Below are 22,457 nucleotides of genomic sequence, written 5' to 3' on the forward strand. Positions count from 1 at the left end.
AAGACCTTTATTGGGCCCAGCCAAAACTCCACCAAACTGTGCAAACTTTCAAGTGCTCCAGAACTCTTAATCAAGCTTGGTGGTAGTGATGAAGGGTTCTGGAGAATTTGAAACCTTGCAAAATTTTGTGGAACTTGTGTGGCCTAATAAAGGTCTTGCCCAACTCCGGATTTTTTCCCCCTCCCCTCATGGAGCAGTTTGGCCACCTTTGCTTTTAAGAGCAAGATTGATCTGCAGGAATCTGCTGGCGAAGTTTTGGATGACATGGAAATAAAGTTACAAACTTGGAAGGGAAAGTGGATATGACATGCTCCTGTGCCTTTAAATAGCAGCTTGATCAGTGGGTGGGACTTTTCACTGCCATGGAGATAACTGACTAGGGGGAAAAAACAACACTGGAGCCAGCCCGTCTGCTCCTCTGTCTTTAACAGCTCCAGGCTGAGCTTTCAACATCATGGGAAAGAAGACTCTACTGAACAAACACCCCATCCTGGCCTGCTCCTAGAACTGTTAAGGAGCAGCTTCATTGGCACAAATCAGCGGATGAAGCTGTTCGGGTCATGGTGATGAGTTGATGTTACCTGCAGGTCTAGTTACTATTAAATGCACAGGAGCAGGTATGGTAAGAAAGAGAGAGTTGGCAATCCTAGCATTGACCTGGTTCACACGATCACCATGGCTTGTGGTGGGTTTGTTTATTTGTTTTAATTTTTTTTTAAATTTATTCTATACCGACCAATAGCCAAAGCTCTCTGGGCGGTTTACAAAGATTAAAAACATTTAAAAATACAGTATATAGATTTTAAAAGCCAAATCCATAAAAAACACATGAACAGACAATATACACAAGAACATATATCTAAAGCAACTTCAAACAAGCAATCTCAAAGCAAACAACCATAACCATAAGCCATTCCAGGATCAATGACAACTTATAATCTACTGCCAAATGCCTGGGAGAAGAGAAAGGTCTTAACCAGGCACTGAAAAGATAACAATGCTGGCACCAGGAAGGCCTCGTCAGGAACATCATTCCATAATTTGTGGGCCACCACAAGAAGATCCTCTCCCTTGTCACCATCTTCCAAGCTTCCTTGATCTGGATAGACTGGAGCGCTGGGCAGAAAACAACAGAATGACATTTAATAGGGATAAATGCCAAGTTCTGCACCTAGGAAAAAGAAACCAAATGCACAGTTACAAGATGGGGGATACATGGTTCAACAACACTACAAGCGAGAAAGATCTTGGAATTGTTGTCGATCACAAGCTGAATATGAACCAACAATGTGATGTGGCTGCAAAAAAGGCCAATGCTCTTTTGGGCTGCATTAATAGAAGCATAGATTCCAAATCCTGGGAAGTACTAGTTCCCCTCTACTCAGCACTGGTTAGGCCTCATCTGGAGTACTGTGTCCAGTTCTGGGCACCACACTTTAAGAAGGATGCAGACAAACTGGAGAGGGTTCAGAGGAGGGCAACAAAGATGATCAGAGGACTGGAAACAAAGCCCTATGAAGAGAGACTGAAAGAACTGGGCATGTTTCGCCTTGAGAAGAGAAGACTGAGGGGAGATATGATAGCACTCTTCAAGTACTTGAAAGGTGGTCACAGAGAAGAAGGCCAGGGTCTCTTCTTGATCATCCCAGAGTGCAAGACACGGAATAATGGGCTCAAGTGACAGGAAGCCAGATTCTGGCTGAACATCAGGAAAAACTTCCTGAGTGTCAGAGCAATACGACAATGGAACCAATGACCTAGGGAGGTGGTGGGCTCTCCCACACTGGTGGCATTCAAGACAAGGCTGGATAGCCATCTGTCAGGGATGCTCTGAGTTGGATTCCTGCATTGAGCAGGGGGTTGGACTCGATGGCCTTGTAGGCCCCTTCCAGCCCTACTATTCTATGATTCTATGATTCCTTCAGTATAGGCAGCCAAAGGAGAGCCTTATATGTTGAGCATACTGTACAGGTTGGTTCATGTCAGGAGAAGCACTCTGTCAGGTATTGTGGACGCAAGCCATGTAAAGTTTTAAAGGTTAAAACCAGCACCTTGAATTGGGCTCAGAAACATACAGGCAGCCAGTGCAAGTAGGCCTTAGTTGGTCGTCTATGTTTGGACCTTCTCATCCCCTTTATCAATCTGGCCACCGCATTTTGCAAGAGCTGCAGCTTCTGAACCATCTAGTAATCTAATTTGGTAGATTACCAGAGCATAGACAACTGAAGCCAGGTTATCCCTGTCCAGATAGGGGCATAGCTAGGCCACCAACCAAAGCTGGTAGAAGGCACTCCGTGCCACTGAGACCAGCTGAGCCTCAAGTGACAAAGATGGCTCCAGGAGAACCCCCAAGCTACAGACCTGCTCCTTCAGGGGGAGTGCAGGTTGAACACCTCCAGAACAGGTTGAACACCTCCATCTGGTCAGAAGAACCACCCACCAACAGCATCTCAGTCTTGTCTGGATTGAGTTTCAGTTTCTTAGCCCTCATCCAGTCCATTGTCGCAACCAGGCACCGATCTAGCACATCCACAGCCTCACCTGTAGAAGATGAAAAGGAGAAATAGAGCTGTGTGTCATCAGCTTACTGATGACAACACACCCCCAAACCCCAGATAACCGCACTCAACGGTTTCATGTAGATGTTAAATAGCATGGGGGACAAAACTGACCCCTGTGGAACGCCATAGTGGAGAATCCACAGGACCAAGCAGTATTACCCAAGCACCACCTTCTGGAGCCAACCAAGTGGGTGCAAAACCACTGCAATGCAGTGCCTCCCACTCCCAGCTCAGACAATCGTCCCAGAAGGATGCCATGGTTGATGGTATCGAGAGCCGCCGAGAGATCAAGGAGAATCAAAAAGGTCACACTCCCACTGTTTCTCTCCCGACATAGGTCATCATTCCAGGCGACCAAGGCTTGCAGCATGCCCTGGCACACGCTAGGCAGCTTTTGAATATTCAAGCCGTGACCATGGCTTGTCATGTCATCTGAAGCCGGCGGGAGTGGGTTGTGCAAGCCATAGGTTATGTGAGAGTTGTTTAACCCTCGCACAACCCACCCCTTCTGGGTTTGAATGACACAAAAAGCTGCAGTCACAGCTTGAATATTCAAAATGGCCAGCCACAATCCGGCCACAGTTTGACTTTGTAAACCTGTCCATTGTTTTGGCTCTTTCCCCACCCCAAGATTCCCTCAGCTTTGTTGTTTCCACCACAAATTCCCCCATCCCCAACACACTGACCCTCTGCCTACATTCTGTTTTTTCCAGAATAATAAGAACTTCCCATCTCCCTGTTTCTCTTTCTCTGTTCATTTTTTCCACTCCTTGTCCTGACTCTCCTCCCCGTCAACTGTTCCTTTTTCCTTCATTGCTTCTCAGTTCTTCATGCTTTCTTCACCACCATTCAAAGCTTTATATTCCACACGCACACACACGCAGAGTATGCCCTGCACCCCAAAGAAACAGGGTTTTTTTCTCCACCCAACAAAAATCACGATGACTTCCAGCAGAAAGGCCAGGAGAACTGAGGTCAACTGTCTGATACAAAGGTTGTATTTATTCTGGCATTGTACCCCATACCCTTCACACAGTTTGCAAGCGGTGGTGACATGAAAGCATATGGAATGAGTGTTCAATTTAAGGTTAACTGTCACAAGTCCCCGTTCAGAGGAGTTGTGTTTCCTATCCCTTACACATGGACTTCAGACAAAAATCAAATAAAACACATTATTTCACTTTGGAATGATCTAAAAAGAAATAGGTTTAACATCAGGTAATAACCAACCAATATAATAGCTTTCAACAAAACACAAACATGTTTTTTAGGCTGTATCTGTCCTTCCAATGAGCAGTCAGGCTTGATTTCCTTTAGGATGGACTGATTTGACCTCCTTGCTGTCCAGGGGACTCGTAGGAGTCTTCTCCAGCACCACAGTTCGAAAGCATCAATTCTTCGGCGCTCAGCCTTCCTTATAGTCCAGCTCTCACAGCCATACATTACTACTGGGAAAACCATAGCTTTGATTATATGGACTTTTGTCGGCAAGGTGATGTCTCTGCTTCTTACTATGCTGTCTAGGTTTGCCATAGCTTTCCTCCCAAGGAGCAAGCGTCTTTTATTTTCATGGGTACAGTCACCGTCTGCGGTGATCTTGGAGCCCAAGACAGTAAAATCTGTCACTGCTTCCATTTCTTCCCCTTCCATATGCCAGGAAGTGATGGGGCCACATGCCATGATCGTAGTTTTTTTAATGTTGAGTTTCAAACCAGCTTTTGCACTCTCCACTTTCACCTTCAACAAGAGGCTCTTTTAGATCTTCTTCGCTTTCTGCCATTAGGGTGGTATTGTCTGCGTATCTGAGGTTGTTGATAATTCTCCCGGCAATCTTAATTCCGACCTATGATTCATCCAACCCGGCGTTTCTCATGATGTACTCTGCATATAAGTTAAATAAGCAGGGTGACAATATGCAGCCTTGTCGTACTCCTTTCCCAATTTTGAACCAATCGGTTGTTCCATGTCCGGTTCTTATTGTTGCTTCTTGACCCTCGTACAGGTTTCTCAGGAGACAGGTAAGGTGGTCTGGTACTCCCATCTCTTTAAGAATTTGCCAGAGTTTGTTGTGATCCACACAATCAAAGGCTTTAGCGTAGTCAATGAAGCAGAAATAGACATTTTTCTGGAGTTCTCTTGCTTTCTCCATGATCCAGCAAATGTTGGCGATTTGATCTCTAGTTCCTCTGCCTCTTCAAAACCCAGCTTGTACTTCCGGTAGTTCTCGGTTCACATACTACTGAAGCCTAGCTTGTAGGATTTTGAGCATCACCTTGCTGGCATGTGAAATGAGCGCACTTGTATGGTAGTTTGAACACTCTTTGGGAGGCATTGCCCTTCTTTGGAATTGGAATGTAAAGTGACCTTTTCCAGTCTTGTGGCCACTGTTGAGTGTTCCAAATTTGTTGGTATATTGAGTGCAGCACTTTAACAGCATCATCTTTTAGGATTTTAAATAGCTCAGCTGGAATATTGTCATCTCCGCTAGCTTTGTTGTTAGTAATGCTTCCTAAGGCCCACTTGACTTCACTCTCGAGGATGTCCGGCTCAAGTTCAGTGACCGCACTATCATGGCTATCGGGGACATTAAGATCTTTCCTGCATAGTTCCTCTGTGTATTCTTGCCACCTCTTCTTAATCTCATCTGCTTCTCTTAGGTCCCTGCCTTTTTTGTCCTTTATCATGCCTTTCTTTGCACAAAACGTTCCCTTGAGATCTCCGATTTTCTTTAAAAGATCTCTACTCTTTCCCATTCTGTTGGTTTCCTCCATTTCTTTGCATTGTTCATTTAAGAAGGCCTTCTTGTTTCTCCTTGCTATTCTCTGGAACTCTGCATTCAGTTGGATATATCTTCCCCTTTCTCCCTTGCTTTTCGCTTCCGTTCTTTCCTCAGCTACTTGTAAAGCCTCCTCAGACAGCCACTTGGCTTTCTTGCATTTCTTTTTCTTTGGGATGGATTGAGTTGCTGCCTCCTGAACAATGTTACGGACCTCTGTCCATAGTTCCTCAGGCACTCTGTCTATCAGGTCTAATCCCTGAAATCTATTCATCACTTCCACTGTATATTCATAAGGGATATGATTTAGGTCATACCTGAATGGTTGAGTGGTTTTCCCTATGTTCTTCAATTTAAGCCGAAATTTTGCAATAAGAAGCTCATGATCTGAGCCACAGTCAGCTCCAGGTCTTGTTTTTACTGACCTTATAGAGCTTCTCCATCTTTGGCTGCAAAGTACATAATCAATCTGATTTCGATATTGACCATCTGGTGATGTCCATGTGTAGAGTTGCCTCTTGTGCTGTTGGAAAAGAGTGTTCGCTATGATCAGCGTATTCTCTTGGCAAAACTCTATTAGCCTTTGTCCTGCTTCATTTTGTACACCAAGGCCATGCTTGCCTGTTATCCCGGTGATTTCTTGACTTCCTACTTTAGCATTCCAATTCCCTATGATGAAAAGGAGATCTTTTTTTGGTGTTAGTTCTAGAAGGTGTTGTAGGTCTTCATAGAACCGATCAACCTCAGCTTCTTCGGCCTCAGTGGTTGAGGCATAGACTTGAATTACTGTGATGTTGAATGGTTTGCCTCGGATTCGTACTGAGATCATTCTGTCGTTTTTGAGATTGTACCCCAGCACTGCTTTTCCCACCCTTTTGTTGACTATGAGTGCTACTCCATTTCTTCTAAGGGATTCTTGCCCACAGTAGCAGATATAATGGCCACCTGAATTAAATTCACCCATGCCTATCCATTTTAGTTCGCTGATTCCCAAGATGTTGATGTTCAATCTTGCCATCTCATGTTTGACCACCTCCAGCTTACCTTGATTCATTGACCTTACATTCCAGGTTCCTAAACAATATTGTTCTTTACAGCATCGGATTTTCTTTTCACCACCAGACACATCCACAGCTGAGTGTCCTTTCGGCTTTGGCCCAGCCGCTTCAGTCTTTCTGGCGCTACTTGGAAATTCCCTCTGCTCTTCCCCAGTAGTATATTGGACACCTTCTGACCTGAGGGGCTCATCTTCCGGCGTCATATCTTTTAGCCTTGTGATACGTTCCATGGGGTTTTCTTGGCAAGAATACTGGAGTGGGTTGCCATTTTCTTTTCCAGTGGACCACATTTTGTCAGAACTCTCCGCCATGACCTGTCCGTCTTGCGTGGCCCTGCACAGCATAGCTTATGGCTTCACTGAGTTACGCAAGCCCCTTCGCCACAACCAGGCAGTGATCCATGAAGGGGTTGTATGTACTGAATCTCCCACAATTTCACTTCCTGGAATGTTCCCAGGTATGAGAGAGGGAGAAAATTTCCTTCTATCCACTTTCTCCACACATGTATAATTTTCTATACCTCTATCATGACTCTGCGTACTTGCCTCTTTTCCTAAGCTTATCGGTCACAACATTTTTGAACCCATAGGCACATTTGGGAATTTAAGGGTGCAATCCTATGCATGGTTAGACAGAGAAAAGGCCTACTACAACTCGGCTGGGGAATGCTGGGAGTTGTAGGCCTTTTCTCTGTCTAAACATGCATTGATTTGCTGTAATTGCTGTAGTCACCACCACAAAATGGCTCCCATGGAGGATATGGCTAGGCACATAATGGCTGCTGTGCAAGCCTGGCTAGTCAAGAGGTGTGTGTGTGGAGGGAGAGAAATAGTGAAACTAAAAGCTGGGTGGGAGGGGAAAATGGAAAGAGTTGCTTTCCACCCAATCTTCTTCTGTCCACACAGATCTTTCCCATTTGCGCTCTCTCTCTCCACTCCAAGCCCCTAGCCTTGCTCTTTCTCTCCCACTCACCCCTTTATCTTGCTCTTTGTCTCCACCTCCAGCCTCTCTCTTTCTCTCCCCGCTACCCCTTTGCCTCGCTTCCTGCCCACAGAACAGCTGATCAGCAGCAGGTTCAGGAACAGGAGGGAGAACCTGGTGCCCAAACATGTTTCAATTTTATATTAAAAAAAAAATTTTGAAGGTTGGAGGGAGTGAAGAACTGTGCCGGCACCACTGGAGGTGGCCATGGGTGCCATGTTGGGGCCCCCTGTACCCTTCATCATAGAAGAGTTGCTCCAGGCCCTGGATGATTTGGTTGCCCTTTTCTGCCACTTTTCCAACTCATTTTTTTCCAGCTCATATCCTTTTTTGGTGTGTTTGCCTGAACTGTATTCCAAGTGTGGTGACACACTGGGTCAATGTTTTAACTGAACTCTGCACCACAACCCAAAATTCCTTTCCAAGTCAGTCACTGCCAGGTTAGATCCCATTAGCATATACATGACGTTGGGATTTTTTGCTCCAATGTGCATCATTTTACACTTGCTTACACTGAACCGCATTTAGCATTTTAATGCCTTTTCCCTCAGTTTGGAGAGATTCAAAGATTAGGAGAGATGATTTATTCTTGCTCTCTTCTTTCTGTTCCTTAACCAGTTACTGATCCATGAGAGGACCTGTCCTCTGATTCCATGACTGCTACGTTTGCTCAGGAGTCTTTGGTGAGGGACTTAATAAAAAGCCTTTTGGAACTCCAAGTAAACAATGTCTACCAGATCATCTCTGTCCATATGTTTGCTGACACTCTCAAAGAACTCTAAAATGGTTAGTTAGACAAGACTTAACTTTGCAGATTCTTCTTCAGCATCATTGATTCTTCTTCCCCAACATTTCTCCTTCTATAGGTTTGATAGTTCTGTCATTAGTAATGCTTTTAGGGAGCAATCTTATGGTCGCTAGACAGCAGCTAGACAGCCATAGGATATGCTGTTTTCCAGGAACCGACCTCAAAGCCCGCACTCTGAGGTCGGTTCCCGGAAAACTGACCTCCCCCCATGTCCGCGCCACCTCCTATGTGTCGTACAGCAGCCTCCTCTCCTGCTCAGCCCCCCCACGGCTAGACAGCCGAAATCAGCTGTCTAGCAGAAATAGCAGGGCAGGGCAGGTGCAGAGCGAACGATCCCCCTGTGCTTCTCCTGCCTTGCTTTAGATAGGCAGTCGCCTCCGAGTTCACAGGCAGCCATCTATCTTGATAGGATTGTGCTCTAAGCTAACCAGACTGTAATTTCTTGGGTTGCCCCGGATCCTTAAAAAAACAAACAAACTGGTGTTACTTGGACTACTTTCCAGCTCTCTGGTACAGAGGCTGGTCTTGGGAACATGTTGCATATTTTTAGTAGAAGATCAGCAACTATGTGAGGCTCCAATGATGCATGGCATTGTTTATTGGGTGGATTTTATTATTATTATTATTATTATTATTATTATTATTAATAATAATAATTGAAATGCTTTGGACAGATGTTCTGGTATTACTGGTATAGCAAAAAAGATAAAGCAGTTGTCCAGAAATCTCCATCATATATGTGAGTCTATTTTTTTTACCCATATTTGTACATGATTCCTGAATATGGGATGCGGTTGCCCCTGACGGACCAGGTCCGCAGCCTGGGGGTCATTTTAGACTCCCAGCTGTCCATGGAGGCTCAGGTATCAGCCATGAGCCAGGCAGCGCTGTACCAACTCCATCTGATATGGCAGCTGCGTCCCTACTTCCCTAACCATCTGCTCCCATCAGTAGTTCATTCCTTGGTCTCTCGCCTAGACTACTGTAATGTGCTCTATGTGGGGTTACCCTTGAAGAAGGTTCAGAAATTGCAGCTGGTGCAGAATGTGGCAGCCTGCCTGATTAAAGGCAGTCATCAGTGAGATCACATCACTCCAGTGCTGAAGGAGTTGCATTGGTTACCAGTTGTTTTCTGGGCCCAATTCAAGGTGTTGGTATTGACCTTTAAAACCCTATATGGTTCCGGCCCAGTCTATCTTAAGGACCGCCTCCAGCAACAACAGGAATGCCACTCAATGAGATCAGCCTCGGTAGGACTTCTGTCTGTCCCATCAGCCAGGACAGCTAGGCTGGTGAGGACTAGGGAGAGGGCCTTTTCTGTGGTGGCCCCTACTTTGTGGAATTACCTCCCTAGTGACCTCCGCCATGTCCCCTCTTTGATGAGCTTCCGCCAGGCTTTAAAAACCTGGCTGTTCAGGTGGGCGTTTGGGGTGGGTTAAGGTTTTTTTTAGAGACATGTTGTTTTGTTCAGTTGATCATGTTGTATTTTGTGTTGTTATTCGTACTGTATGCTATCTAAAGTGGCCGGGTAGCTGGCCAGATGGGCGGCTAATGAATCTAATAAATTAATTTTAAAAAAAAGTTTGATCTTCTGGTTGTACCTGCTAGAACAATTTTTTTTAAATTAAAAAGATCACCAATTTCACATTTCCCAGGGCACTCCATTCCTAATGCACACACTTTATCCAAGTCCTTTAAAACACAGATGCAGAGCTGGACCGCAGGGGGAAAACATCCACAGCAGCGCTGGGACAACAATCTCCCCTTTCCCAACCTCCAGTGACTCTGCCTACAAGATAGTTGATTTCCTGCCATTAGTAGATGCGAGGGCTCCTTCACACCCGGCTTTTATCCTGCGATTGAGATTGCTCCTTCACAGAAGTTTGCAGGCTCTTTACATGACGCGGCGATCATCCCAGGCGTTTCCTGCACTAAATGCCCTTTGTTCTGTTTTTAAATAGATCGCAGATAATGAGCTATCAAATTACCCTGTTCTGTTTCAGTTCCTTCTGTCAAAAGAGTTAAAGCAGCCAGAAGAGGAGTGAAATCAATAAAAGATAATGGAAGACTCAGCAATGGGGGGAAGGGGAGGGGGGAAAGGAAGCGCATGTAAAGAGAGTCCGTTGTGATCCTGCATTTAAAATGGAAGCAGAAAGCCCTGTTTTAAATGCAGGATTTTAGTCTAGTGTAGACATGCCCTGAGTGTGTCCAAGTGTGAGTGTTTGTGTGTGTGTGTGTGCTCGTGTGTGTGTGAACATACATGCACATGTGTGGCCCAATGGGCTGAAAAACTGCGCACCCCTGCTTTAACACATTGACGGTGCGAATAACATTGCAGTGATTGTGGGGGATTGTTTCCACACTTCAGGAGGTACAATTGTTCATTCGTTCAAATTTTATTGTTTGTATTCAATTGCCATTACAATATCAACACAAGAAAACATATTTATAAAACACTGAAAATCAATCTGGTAAAACACAAATGGGGCCTTGGAAATACAAATAAAAGGTGTTAAGCATATATTTAAATTAGAAAACAAAACTCCCCTTAGTTTTTGTCACGGATGTGATTCAGAAAGGCCACTCTTAACTTTGGGCCTGATAAAGTTGATAACATTCAGCTTTTATCAGTGCAGCTTTGTTTTTGTTTTTAGAGCAGGGTATGTACAATCCTATTGCTTGTTCTGCATTTTAAGAGCAATTTCTTTAAAAAAAATTTGTGCCAGCCTCTGATGCCAGATAATAGACTCAAAGTCCTGTATGTTACATCTGCAGGCATCTTTCTGTCAGAGAAGTAGTGCCATTCAGGCAGGACTTTGGGGCCAATGCCCAGGGGCCCACCCACAGAAGGAGCACGCGGGCCCCCACATGCAGCAGAGCTGGCTTACCGCATTTTGAAATGAGTGAAGTAACATCACCATCTAAATAGCTCCCCCACCCCACCTAAGCCCATTATGTCCAGAGTCTGAAATTACTTAACTGCTCCGTTGTGTCAGAGCACTTTCAACACTGTTAATCCTCAATGCAGAAAAACGGTGTCCACTGCCCATCCCCCAGAAACTTTTCCCTGGAAAAGCAAATACTGGTAACCTTTAATTTGTTACATTCAGCACTTTGTCTTTACTAGAATGTTTTAAGGTCATTTTGTAATTCAGAAGTGAGCTATGCTTTGGCACAAAGTCATATTTGGATACAATTGGTCACTCTTCCAGTGCAACTACCCAAAGAACCCTCTCAAATTGTTGCTGCCTATACTCCAGGGTCATCCACCAAAAAAACCTCTGCCTATACTCAAGAGTCATCAATGGCTACTAGTTCTGATGGCTATGAGCATCTCTAAATCACCCTAAAATCCTGCCTTTAACACGGGGCTTTCTGCTTCTATTTTAAATGCAGGATCACAACGTCTCCCTTTTTCACGTGCTTCCTTTCCCCGCTCCCATTTCCCCCTCCTTCACCCTGTACCTGAGTCTTCCATTATCTTTCATTCATCTCGCTCCTCTTCTTGCCGCTTTTCCTCTTTTCATGGGTGGAACTCAAGCAGAACACAACGGGTAATTTGATAGCTCATTATCTGTGATCTATTCAAAAACAGAACAAAGGGCATTTAATGCAGGAGACGCCTTGGAGGTTCATGGCATCATCTAAAGCCCACAAACTTCCGTGGATGAGAAATCTCAATAGCAGGATAAAAGCTCTTTGTGAAGGAGTCCTATATGCTATCTCCAGTATCAGAGGCAGTATGCCTTTGCACACTAGTTGCTGGCGAACATGGGCAGAAGGCTGCTGTTGTGCTCATATCCTGCTTGTGGGTTCCTGGTCAACAACTGGTTGGCCACTATGTGAACAGCGTGCTGGACTAGATGGACCCTTGGCCTGATCCAGCAGGGCTCGTCTTCTGTTTATGATTCTCTGGACTCATATCCAGGGAACCACATCATTACATGTTATGTTTCAGTTCAAGTTTCCCCCCCCCCTTTTTTTTTCCTGCTCTAGGCAAATTTAAATTTTTCTCCATTCCATGTCTCACTGTAAACTAGCCAGCATATAGAATCATAGAATCATAGAATAGTAGGGTTGGAAGGGGCCTACAAGGCCATCGAGTCCAACCCCCTGCTCAATGCAGGAATCCAACTCAGAGCATCCCTGACAGATGGCTGTCCAGCCTTGTCTTGAATGCCTCCAGTGTGGGAGAGCCCACCACCTCCCTAGGTCATTGGTTCCATTGTCGTATTGCTCTAACAGTCAGGAACTTTGTCCTGATGTTCAGCCAGAATCTGGCTTCCTGTAACTTGAGCCCATTATTCCGTGTCCTGCACTCTGGGATGATCGAGAAGAAATCCTGGCCTTCTTCTCTGTGACAACCTTTCAAGTACTTGAAGAGTGCTATCATATCTCCCCTCAGTCTTCTCAAGGCTAAACATGCCCAGTTCTTTCAGTCTCTCTTCATAGGGCTTTGTTTCCAGTCCTCTGATCATCTTTGTTGCCCTCCTCTGAACCCTCTCCAGTTTGTCTGCATCCTTCTTCAAGTGTGGTGCCCAGAACTGGACACAGTGCTCCAGATGAGGCCTAACCAGTGCTGAGTAGAGGGGAACTAGTACTTCCCGGGATTTGGAAGCTAAGCTTCTGTTAATGCAGCCCAAAAGAGCATTGGCCTTTTTTGCAGCCACATCACATTGTTGCCTCATATTCAGCTTGTGATCGACAACAATTCCAAAATCTTTCTCGCTTGTGGTGTTGTTGAGCCACGTATCCCCCATCTTGTAACTGTGCATTTGGTTTCTTTTTCCTAGGTGCAGAACTTGGCATTTATCCCTATTAAATGTCATTCTGTTGTTTTCTGCCCAGCGCTCCAGTCTATCCAGATCACTTTGAATTTTGTTTCTGTCTTCCAAAGTATTAGCTATCCCACCCAATTTTGTGTCATCTGCAAATTTGATCAGCATTCCCTGCACCTCCTCCTCCAAGTCATTAATAGAAATGTTGAAGAGCACTGGGCCCAGGACTGAGCCCTGCGGTATCCCACTTGTTACCTCACCCCAGTTTGAGAAGGTCCCATTGATAAGCACTCTTTGAGTCCGATTCTGTAGCCAACTGTGGATCCACCGGATCGTTGTTTCATCTAGCCCACTTTGAGCTAGTTTGCTCATCAGGATATCATGGGGCACTTTGTCGAAAGCTTTGCTGAAGTCGAGGTATATGATGTCTACAGCATTCCCACGCTCTACAAGGGAGGTGACTTGATCAAAAAATGAGATCAGATTTGTCTGGCAGGACTTGTTTTTGACAAATCCATGTTGGCTTCGAGTAATCACAGCATTGTTTTCAAGGTACTTCCAGACGGATTGCTTTATCATCTGTTCCAGAATTTTCCCAGGGATTGATGTCAGACTGACTGGTCTGTAGTTCCCAGGTTCCTCCTTTTTACCCTTTTTGAAGATAGGGACAACATTAGCCCGCCTCCAGTCATCTGGCACTTCCCCCATCCTCCATGATTTCTCAAAGAATAGACAGTGGTTCTGAGAGTTCTTCTGCCAGTTCCTTTATTACTCTAGGATGCAGTTCATCTGGCCCTGGAGATTTGAATTCATTCAAAGTAATTAGGTGTTCCTTGACCATATGCCTATCGATCTCAAGCTGCAATCCTGCCCCTTCAGCCTGTACTTCGCCTTTGCCAGGGGGGTCATAGACCCTCTTTTGGGAGAAGACTGAGCCAAAGTAGGAATTGAGCACTGCTGCCTTTTCTTTGTCATCTATCATTTTGCCATCCTTATCTAATAGCTGAACCACCATTTCTTTCCTCTGTCTTTTACTGTGCATGTAGCTGAAGAAAGCCTTTTTGTTGCTTTTAGCATCCCTCGCTAACCTCAGCTCATTCTCAGCTTTAGCCTTCCTGACGCCATCCCTGCAATTCTGTGCTACATGCCTGTGCAATTCCTTGGTTACTTGGCCTTCCTTCAACTTCCTATATGTGTCCTTTTTTGTTTTCAGGTCATCTCGAAGCTTTTTGTGAAGCCATACTGGCTTCTTCTATTGTCTTCCACGTTTTTTTCTTCTTGGAATGGTTTGTAATTATGCCTTGAAAATTTCCTTTTTTAAAAGCTCCCACCCATCTTGGACTCCTTTTCTCATTAGAGTCGCTTGCCATGGGACTTTACTGATCATTGTTCTGAGTTTATTAAAATCAGCTTTCCTAAAATCCAGGGTATGCGTTTGACTGTCAGGGTGGACACTGAGCCCATAGAATCCCAGAGTAGTTCTGATTCTGAGGAAGAGCAGTCGCTCCTGGGAGAGGAGTGTGCTCCTCTTTCCCAGGACTAACAGCTGACGGAGATTCCTCCTACCAGCATTCCTAGTTTAGTTAGCAGTCCAGGGAGTGACTGAGCACAGATAGCAGACTTGGTGGATGTGCAACGCAGACGCAGAGAGCGGCGCCTGATGGAGGGCGCGGAAAGGAATCGTAGTGCCCGGTTGGCGCGCAAACAACGGCTGTGCCCAGAGGATCCAAGGGGAAAGGGGAGGGACTCTCCCTAGTCCTTACGTTCAGGGGTCTGCCAGTAATTCCCTTTCAAATGGGGACCAACTGTTCCAACTTAGGGCATAGGTACTGTGCTGCTCAGATCTAGTTGCAAACAGTATAGTTGTTAAGTTGTAAAAGAAGAATAAAGCTTTGAAAGGAATCCCTTTGTCTGTGTCTGGACTTGGCTACTGGATTAGACTGAGAGAGGCCTCCAAGGAGCCCTTGACAGCGACTACACCCAGCTCTTGCTTCCCTTAGAACCAAGAACTCAAGTATAACATGGTCGCTTTCCCCCAGAGTTCCTGTAACTGCTACTTTATCCACTAAGTCATCTCTGTTGGTTAGGATAAAGTCAAGGATAGCCGATCCTCTAGTTCCTTCCTCTACTTTCTGTAGGAGGAAGTTATCCGCTACACAAGTCAGGAATTTCCTGGAGGAGCCATGTTTTGCAGAATTTGTCTCCCAACAAATATCGGGGAAATTGAAGTCCGCCATTACTACTACATCATGCTTCCTTGAAACATTGGCTATTTGCTTTTCAAAGGTTTCATCCTCGTCTTCTCCTTGGTTGGGTGGCCGGTAGTAGACTCCGACCACCAGGCATAACACTAGCACATTAAATTATGAAGAATTGACTGGAGTGCTATTTCTTGAATTTCAGTCAGTTAACTAACACAGAGTTGTGAGAGAACTGCTGTTTAGCTGGGTATATCACCATCTTTGGAAAGACGCTTTTGAAACACTTTCTATTTTTTTCATATGGTGTGTATGAAAAAGTTATTACATGACTAGGAGTTCCTAACTCAGCTCTACAAACCAGAAACTAAAACTTAATCTGATGGATTAAGGGCCACCATGCAGATGTTAAAAGCAAGATGTTAGAGGCTAGATCAGATTATGTACTTAGGGAGCAATCCTGCTGGCTGGGGAATGCTGGGAGTTTTAGGATGGTTGTCTGTCTAAACATGCATAGAATTGCACCCTTATCCACCCATGTGGTGCAGGAACAAGAGCGGACCTCACCCTTCCTCATAAATGACTCCATCTGTAAAATGGGCATAAGCATGATTCATTATTTCACACTAAACCCTAGAATAGGTGCAGTCATTAGTAATTCTTACCAACTCTTCTAACGCTTGTGCCATATTTAAGGGCAATATTCTTACACCATATTACCCCATGCTTTACCTTTGCCCTGTATTATCTAGCTCAGTCGCTTCCTCCCTGTCCAAGGCTTAGACAAAGGACTCTTTAACCTTCTCCTGCTGAGCATGAACAATAACAGAAACCTTGGTAGAGTCCTCCCTTTATTACTCACCTCATTGCTAATTCCTGTGCAGAAGCATGACAAGCAAATAGAGTGAGCCACTGAAATATATAAAATGGCTTGTTTGCAAAAGTCACTGATACTGATCACTGTGGGTGGGTTTGCACATCTCGAGAAGACCCCATGGGGAATTTCTAAGCTGGGCTTCTTGTTGCTGTAGCAGATGCCATTTTGAAAATTCAAGCTGCGATAGGGGCATGTCATAGCTTGTCATTATGTGTGAACCTCGTGACGGTGGGTTGTTGGAGTGCTTGACAAGCAGCCATAATCTTGAAACAGCATATGGGCTATGGATGGCTTGTCAAGCACCCCAGCAACCAGCCCTCACCAGGTTCACACAAAATTATCTAGATCCATTTTAGTCAGGGTTCAGGCCAGGTTTTGGCGCGGAAACAGTCTTGGTCGCCCTGTATGATGACCTACGTATGTTGGGAGAGAGTCAGTGGGAGTGTGACCTTGTTGATTCTTCTTGATCTCTCGGTGGCTCTCGATACCATCGACCATTATATCCTTCTGGGACAACTGTCTGAGCTGGGAGTGGGAGGCATTGCATTGCAGTGGTTTCGCTCCTACTTGGATGGTCAGCTCCAGAAGCTTGGGGAATATTGCTCGGCCCCGTGGATTCTCCACTATGGGATTCCACAGGGATCAGTTCTGTCCCCCATGCTATTTAATATCTACATGGAACCGTTGAGTGCGGTTATCTGGAGTTTGGGGGCTAATGGCTGTGTAGAAAGAAGCCTTTCCCAACCTCAAGCCCTCCAGATGTTTTGGACTACAACTCCCATCAGCACCAACCAACATGGCCCATGGTCAGGAATGCTGGGAATTGTCACCCAAGGCATCTGGAGGGCACCGGCTTGGGGAAGGCTGCTGAGCAGCATCAACATTTGGAGACATTCTGAGCTACTGGTTATCTTGAGCACCCTCTACTGTCTCTCCTGCAGCAGAGCACAAAACATGATAAACCCAGCAAAGCGGAAGTCATCTTGAAAGCTGCATCATCGTCATCGTCATCATCATCTCCCCCCTCTCCACTCTCTTGTGTAGCAGTGCATCTGTAAGTCATTCCTACGACAAAAGGTATAACATCAGAACATCTTACAGCTGTGTCAAATATAGAAAAGGCAACCAATGTGTGGGCTAAGAGAAGCATTACACGTCCACTATCAAATATCATTAAATATGAAAAGCTATATTGCAGCCTTCCCCCACCCTGGGGCCCTCCAGATGTGGTGGACTGCACTTCCCCAGCTTCCCAGCACATCTGGAGGGTGCTAGATTAAGGAAGGCTGAGCTATTGGATCTGGTCTCTCTCAGCCCCTTGCATAGGGTCACTACTACCGGGTCAAAGGGAGCCAGAAGGCAGACCAGCGAGAGAGGAAAGCCACCTCTTCTCTGGGAGAGGGAGAAGACAGGCTGCTCCTCATCACCTTCACTACTCACCCACCTGGGGAGGTAGATGGCAAAGAGCAGCTTAGGTTGGCTGCTTACAGACAAGAGAGGACACAGATCAGATATGCATACATTTTGCATGTGCTTATTTATAAATATAGATGCCAATTTACAGACCAGGACTATAATTTAATAGAAATACAATGCATCTCATTGTAGTGGGGAAGACTATGATCTGAGTGCCTGGCTGCTCAGTCTGCTGTCCGGGGGCCCATCTACACAGGGCACTCCTATGGTCCTACTGTGCCCCAGAACGATCATGGCACATCCCCTCTCCGTAGCAAATGCTTAGTGTTGACTGGCAATTTCAAGGCCTCTGCTGCTCTCCCTGCTTAGCGTTCTTTATATTTGAGCCAGAATTAGATTAGACAGACCTTCAAACAGGGGACGCTTTCTATAAGAGTCCTTTTAATAGAGGAGTCTCCTCCAGTGATCCCCTTCATGGATCACTGCCTTGTTGTGGCGAAGGGGCTTGCGTAACTCAGTGAAGCCATAAGCTATGCCGTGCAGGGCCACCCAAGACGGACAGGTCATGGCAGAGAGTTCTGACAAAATGTGGTCCACTGGAGAAGGAAATGGCAACCCACTCCAGTATTCTTGCCAAGAAAACCCCATGGAACGTATCACAAGGCTAAAAGAGATGACGCCGGAAGATGAGCCCCTCAGGTCAGAAGGTGTCCAATATGCTACTGGGGAAGAGCAGAGGGTATTTCCAAGTAGCGCCAGAAAGAGTGAAGCGGCTGGGCCAAACCCGAAAGGACACTCAGCTGTGGATGTGTCTGGTGGTGAAAAGAAAATCCGATGCTGCAAAGAACAATATTGTTTAGGAACCTGGAATGTCAGATCAATGAATCAAGGTAAGCTGGAGGTGGTCAAACATGAGATGGCAAGATTGAACATCGACATCTTGGGAATCAGCGAACTAAAATGGACAGGCATGGGCGAATTTAATTCAGGTGACCATCATATCTACTATTGTGGGCAAGAATCCCTTAGAAGAAATGGAGTAGCACTCATAGTCAACAAAAGTGTGGGAAAAGCAGTACTGGGGTACAATCTTAAAAATGATAGAATGATCTCAGTACGAATCCAAGGCAAACCATTCAACATCACAGTAATTCAAGTCTATGCCCCAACCACTGATGCCGAAGAAGCTGAGGTTGATCGGTTCTATGAAGACCTACAACACCTTCTAGAACTAACACCAAAAAAAGATGTCCTCTTCATCATAGGGGATTGGAATGCTAAAGTAGGAAGTCAAGAAATCACCGGGATAACAGGCAGGCATGGCCTTGGTGTACAAAATGAAGCAGGACAAAAGCTAATAGAGTTTTGCCAAGAGAACACGCTGATCATAGCAAACACTCTTTTCCAACAGCATAAGAGGCGACTCTACACATGGACGTCACCAGATGGTCAATATCGAAATCAGATTGATTATGTCCTTTGCAGCCAAAGATGGAGAAGCTCCATACAGTCAGCAAAAACAAGACCTGGAGCTGACTGTGGCTCAGATCATGAGCTGCTTCTTGCAAAATTTCGGCTTAAATTGAAGAACGTCGGGAAAACCACTAAACCGTTCAGGTATGACCTAAATCATATCCCTGATGAATATACAGTGGAGGTGAGGAATAGATTTCAGGGATTAGACCTGATAGACAGAGTGCCTGAGGAACTATGGACGGAGGTCCGTAACATTGTTCAGGAGGCAGCAACGAAATCCATCCCAAAGAAAAGGAAATGCAAGAAAGCAAAGTGGCTGTCTGATGAGGCTTTACAAGTAGCTGAGGAAAGAAGGGAAGCGAAAAGCAAGGGAGAAAGGGGAAGATATACCCAACTGAATGCAGAGTTCCAGAGAATAGCAAGGAGAGACAAGAAGGCCTTCTTAAATGAACAATGCAAAGAAATCGAGGAAAACAACAGAATGGGAAAGACTAGAGATCTCTTCAAGAAAATTGGAGATCTCAAGGGAACGTTTTGTGCAAAGACGGGCATGATAAAGGACAAAGAAGGCAGGGACCTAACAGAAGCAGATGAGATTAAGAAGAGGTGGCAAGAATACACAGAAGAACTATACAGGAAAGATCTGAATATCCCTGATAGCCATGATAGTGCGGTCACTGAACTTGAGCCGGACATCCTAGAGAGTGAAGTCAAGTGGGCCTTAGGAAGCATTAGTAACAACAAAGCTAGCGGAGATGACAGTATTCCAGCCGAGCTATTTAAAATCCTAAAAGATGATGCTGTTAAAGTGCTGCATTCAATATGCCAACAAATCTGGAACACTCAACAGTGGCCACAAGACTGGAAAAGGTCAGTTTACATTCCAATTCCAAAGAAGGGCAACGCCAAAGAGTGTTCAAACTACCGCACAATTGCGCTCATTTCACATGCCAGCAAGGTGATGCTCAAAATCCTACAAGCTAGGCTTCAGCAGTATGCAAACCGAGAACTACCGGAAGTACAAGCTGGGTTTCGAAGAGGCAGAGGAACTAGAGATCAAATCGCCAACATTCGCTGCATCATGGAGAAAGCAAGAGAATTCCAGAAAAATGTCTATTTCTGCTTCATTGACTACGCTAAAGCCTTTGATTGTGTGGATCACAACAAACTGTGGCAAATTCTTAAAGTGATGGGAGTACCAGACCACCTTACCTGTCTGCTGAGAAACCTGTACGAGGGTCAAGAAGCAACAGTAAGAACCAGACATGGAACAACCGATTGGTTCAAAATTGGGAAAGGAGTACGACAAGGCTGCATATTGTCACCCTGCTTATTTAACTTATATGCAGAGTACATCATGAGAAATGCCGGGTTGGATGAATCAGAGGTCGGAATTAAGATTGCCGGGAGAATTATCAACAACCTCCGATATGCAGACGATACCACCCTAATGGCAGAAAGCGAAGAGGATCTCAAGAGCCTCTTGTTGAGGGTGAAAGAGGAGAGTGCAAAAGCTGGTTTGAAACTCAACATTAAAAAAACGAAGATCATGGCATCTGGCCCCATCACTTCCTGGCATATAGAAGGGGAAGAAATGGAAGCAGTGACAGATTTTACTTTCTTGGGCTCCAAGATCACCGCAGATGGTGACTGTAGCCCTGAAATTAAAAGACGCTTGCTCCTTGGGAGGAAAGCTATCGCAAACCTAGACAGCATAGTAAGAAGCAGAGACATCACCTTGCCGACAAAGGTCCGTCTAATCAAAGCTATGGTTTTCCCAGTAGTAATGTATGGCTGTGAGAGCTGGACTATAAGGAAGGCTGAGCGCCGAAGAATTGATGCTTTCGAACTGTGGTGCTGGAGAAGACTCTTACGAGTCCCCTGGACTGCAAGGAGGTCAAATCAGTCCATCCTAAAGGAAATCAACCCTGAGTGCTCATTGGAAGGACAGATACTGAAGCTGAAGCTCCAATATTTTGGCCACCTAATGCGAAGAGAAAACTCTCTGGAAAAGACCCTGATGCTGGGAAAGACTGAAGGCCAAAGGAGAAGGGGACGGCAGAGGATGAGATGGCTAGATAGCATCACGGATGCAATGAATATGAACTTGAGCACGCTCCGGGAGAGAGCGCAGGACAGGAAGGCCTGGCGTGCTATGGTCCATGGGGTCACGAAGAGTCGGACACGACTGAACGACTGAACAACAACAACAACTCCTCCAACAGACCTTCAAATAGAGCAGGGGTGGGCAACTTCAGAAGTTCTGGGGGGCATTTTTGACCCCCGGACCCCCTCTCCTAGCAGTCTACACTCCGTTGAGTGCCACACAGTTCATGGAGCATCCCGCCCAGGAAAATAAAGGCAAAAAATCACTGATTTGCTGCTGAAATTCAGTGGCAGACAGCTCCATAGTGCTACAGAGCACTATAAGGGCTACATTTAACCCTTTTGGAGCTCCACAGCCGCTACAGATGCCATCTTTTTGGCTAAAAAATAGAATCATAGAATCATAGAATAGTAGGGTTGGAAGGGGCCTACAAGGCCATCGAGTCCAGCCCCCTGCTCAGTGCAGGAATCCAAGTCAGACCATCCCTGACAGATGGCTGTCCAGCCTTGTCTTGAATGCCTCCAGTGTGGGAGAGCCCACCACCTCCCTAGGTCATTGGTTCCCTTGTCATATTGCTCTAACAGTCAGGAAGTTTTTCCTGATGTTCAGCTGGAATCTGGCTTCCTGTAACTTGAACCCATTATTCCGTGTCCTGCACTCTGGGATGGTCGAGATCCTGGCCTTCCTGTCTGTGACAACCTTTCAAGTACTTGAAGAGTGCTATCATATCACCCCTCAGTCTTCTCTTCTCAAGGCTAAACATGCCCAATTCCTTCAGTCTCTCTTCATAGGGCTTTGTTTCCAGTCCCCTGATCATCTTTGTTGCCCTCCTCTGAACCCTCTCCAGTTTGTCTGATTCCTTCTTAAAATGTGGTGCCCAGAACTGGACACAGTATGCCGGATGAGGCTTAACCAGTGCTGAGTAGAGGGGAACTAGTAATTATTTATTTATTATTTATTTATTATTGCATTTATATCCCGCCATTTTTCCTCTTGCAAGGAACCCAAGGCAGCTTACATTATCCTCCTCCTCTCCGTTGTATCCTCACAACAACAACCCTGTGAGGTAGGTTGGGCTGAGAGTCTGTGACTGGCCCAAAGTCACCCAGTGAGCTTCCATGGCCAAGTGGGGACTAGAACCCGGATCTCTCGGCTCCCAGTCCGTCACTCTCACCACTACACTACACTGGCTCTTCCCGGGATTTGGAAGCTATGCTTCTATTAATGCAGCCCAAAAGAGCATTGGCCTTTTTTGTAGCCACATCACGTTGTTGGCCCATATTCAGCTTGTGATCTACAACTATTCCAAGATCCTTCTCGCTTATAGTGTTGTTGAGCCACGTATCCCCCATCTTGTAACTGTGCATTTGGTTTCTTTTTCCTAGGTGCAGAACTTGGCATTTATCCCTATTAAATGTCAT

General features: G+C 45.5%; 2 protein-coding genes across 7 annotated transcripts in view; one reads left to right on the forward strand and one right to left on the reverse strand.

Annotated features, from left to right (window-relative positions):
• Nucleotides 1-717: 717 nt before the first annotated feature.
• LOC146356923 (uncharacterized) lies at nt 718-3,514 on the reverse strand. Of its 6 annotated transcripts, none has more exons than XR_014788058.1 (3): nt 3,259-3,514; nt 2,362-2,541; nt 718-1,116 (listed from the first exon to the last, which is right to left on the reverse strand). XR_014788058.1 is itself a non-coding variant. In XM_084836431.1 (3 exons), exons 1-3 carry the CDS (start codon nt 3,317-3,319, stop codon nt 1,143-1,145), a joined length of 270 nt encoding a protein of 89 aa, XP_084692557.1. In that variant the 5' UTR covers nt 3,320-3,453; the 3' UTR covers nt 718-1,142. The 6 variants fall into 6 exon arrangements, 3 of the variants coding, with proteins under 3 accessions (XP_084692557.1, XP_084692537.1, XP_084692547.1); XR_014788066.1 differs by having other exon boundaries at nt 3,287-3,450; XR_014788060.1 differs by having other exon boundaries at nt 718-1,171; nt 3,287-3,435.
• A 13,538-nt stretch (nt 3,515-17,052) lies between these two features.
• The window catches only part of PPM1A (protein phosphatase, Mg2+/Mn2+ dependent 1A), a 75,422-nt gene continuing 70,017 nt past the window's right edge, over nt 17,053-22,457 (forward strand). Inside the window, exon 1 of the mRNA XM_084836354.1 lies at nt 17,053-17,114. The gene's annotated coding sequence lies outside the window, so the exon portion shown is untranslated. The remainder of the gene's footprint in view (nt 17,115-22,457) is intronic.

This window comes from Heloderma suspectum, chromosome 1, assembly GCF_057233095.1.
Source record: "Heloderma suspectum isolate Gila_16-S chromosome 1, 16-S_ref, whole genome shotgun sequence".
Lineage (NCBI taxonomy): Eukaryota > Metazoa > Chordata > Lepidosauria > Squamata > Helodermatidae > Heloderma > Heloderma suspectum.

Excerpts from the sequence above, each read along its gene's own strand:
- LOC146356923 (XM_084836411.1), bottom strand. The coding sequence starts at position 2,931 with ATGCTGCAAGCCTTGGTCGCCTGGAATGATGACCTATGTCGGGAGAGA. Across the intron at positions 2,542-2,720 it reads CTCCAGAAGGTGGTGCTTGG|GTGAGGCTGTGGATGTGCTA; the intron begins GTAATACTGCTT and ends CATCTTCTACAG. Across the intron at positions 1,117-2,361 it reads CACTCCCCCTGAAGGAGCAG|CGCTCCAGTCTATCCAGATC; the intron begins GTCTGTAGCTTG and ends TTTTCTGCCCAG.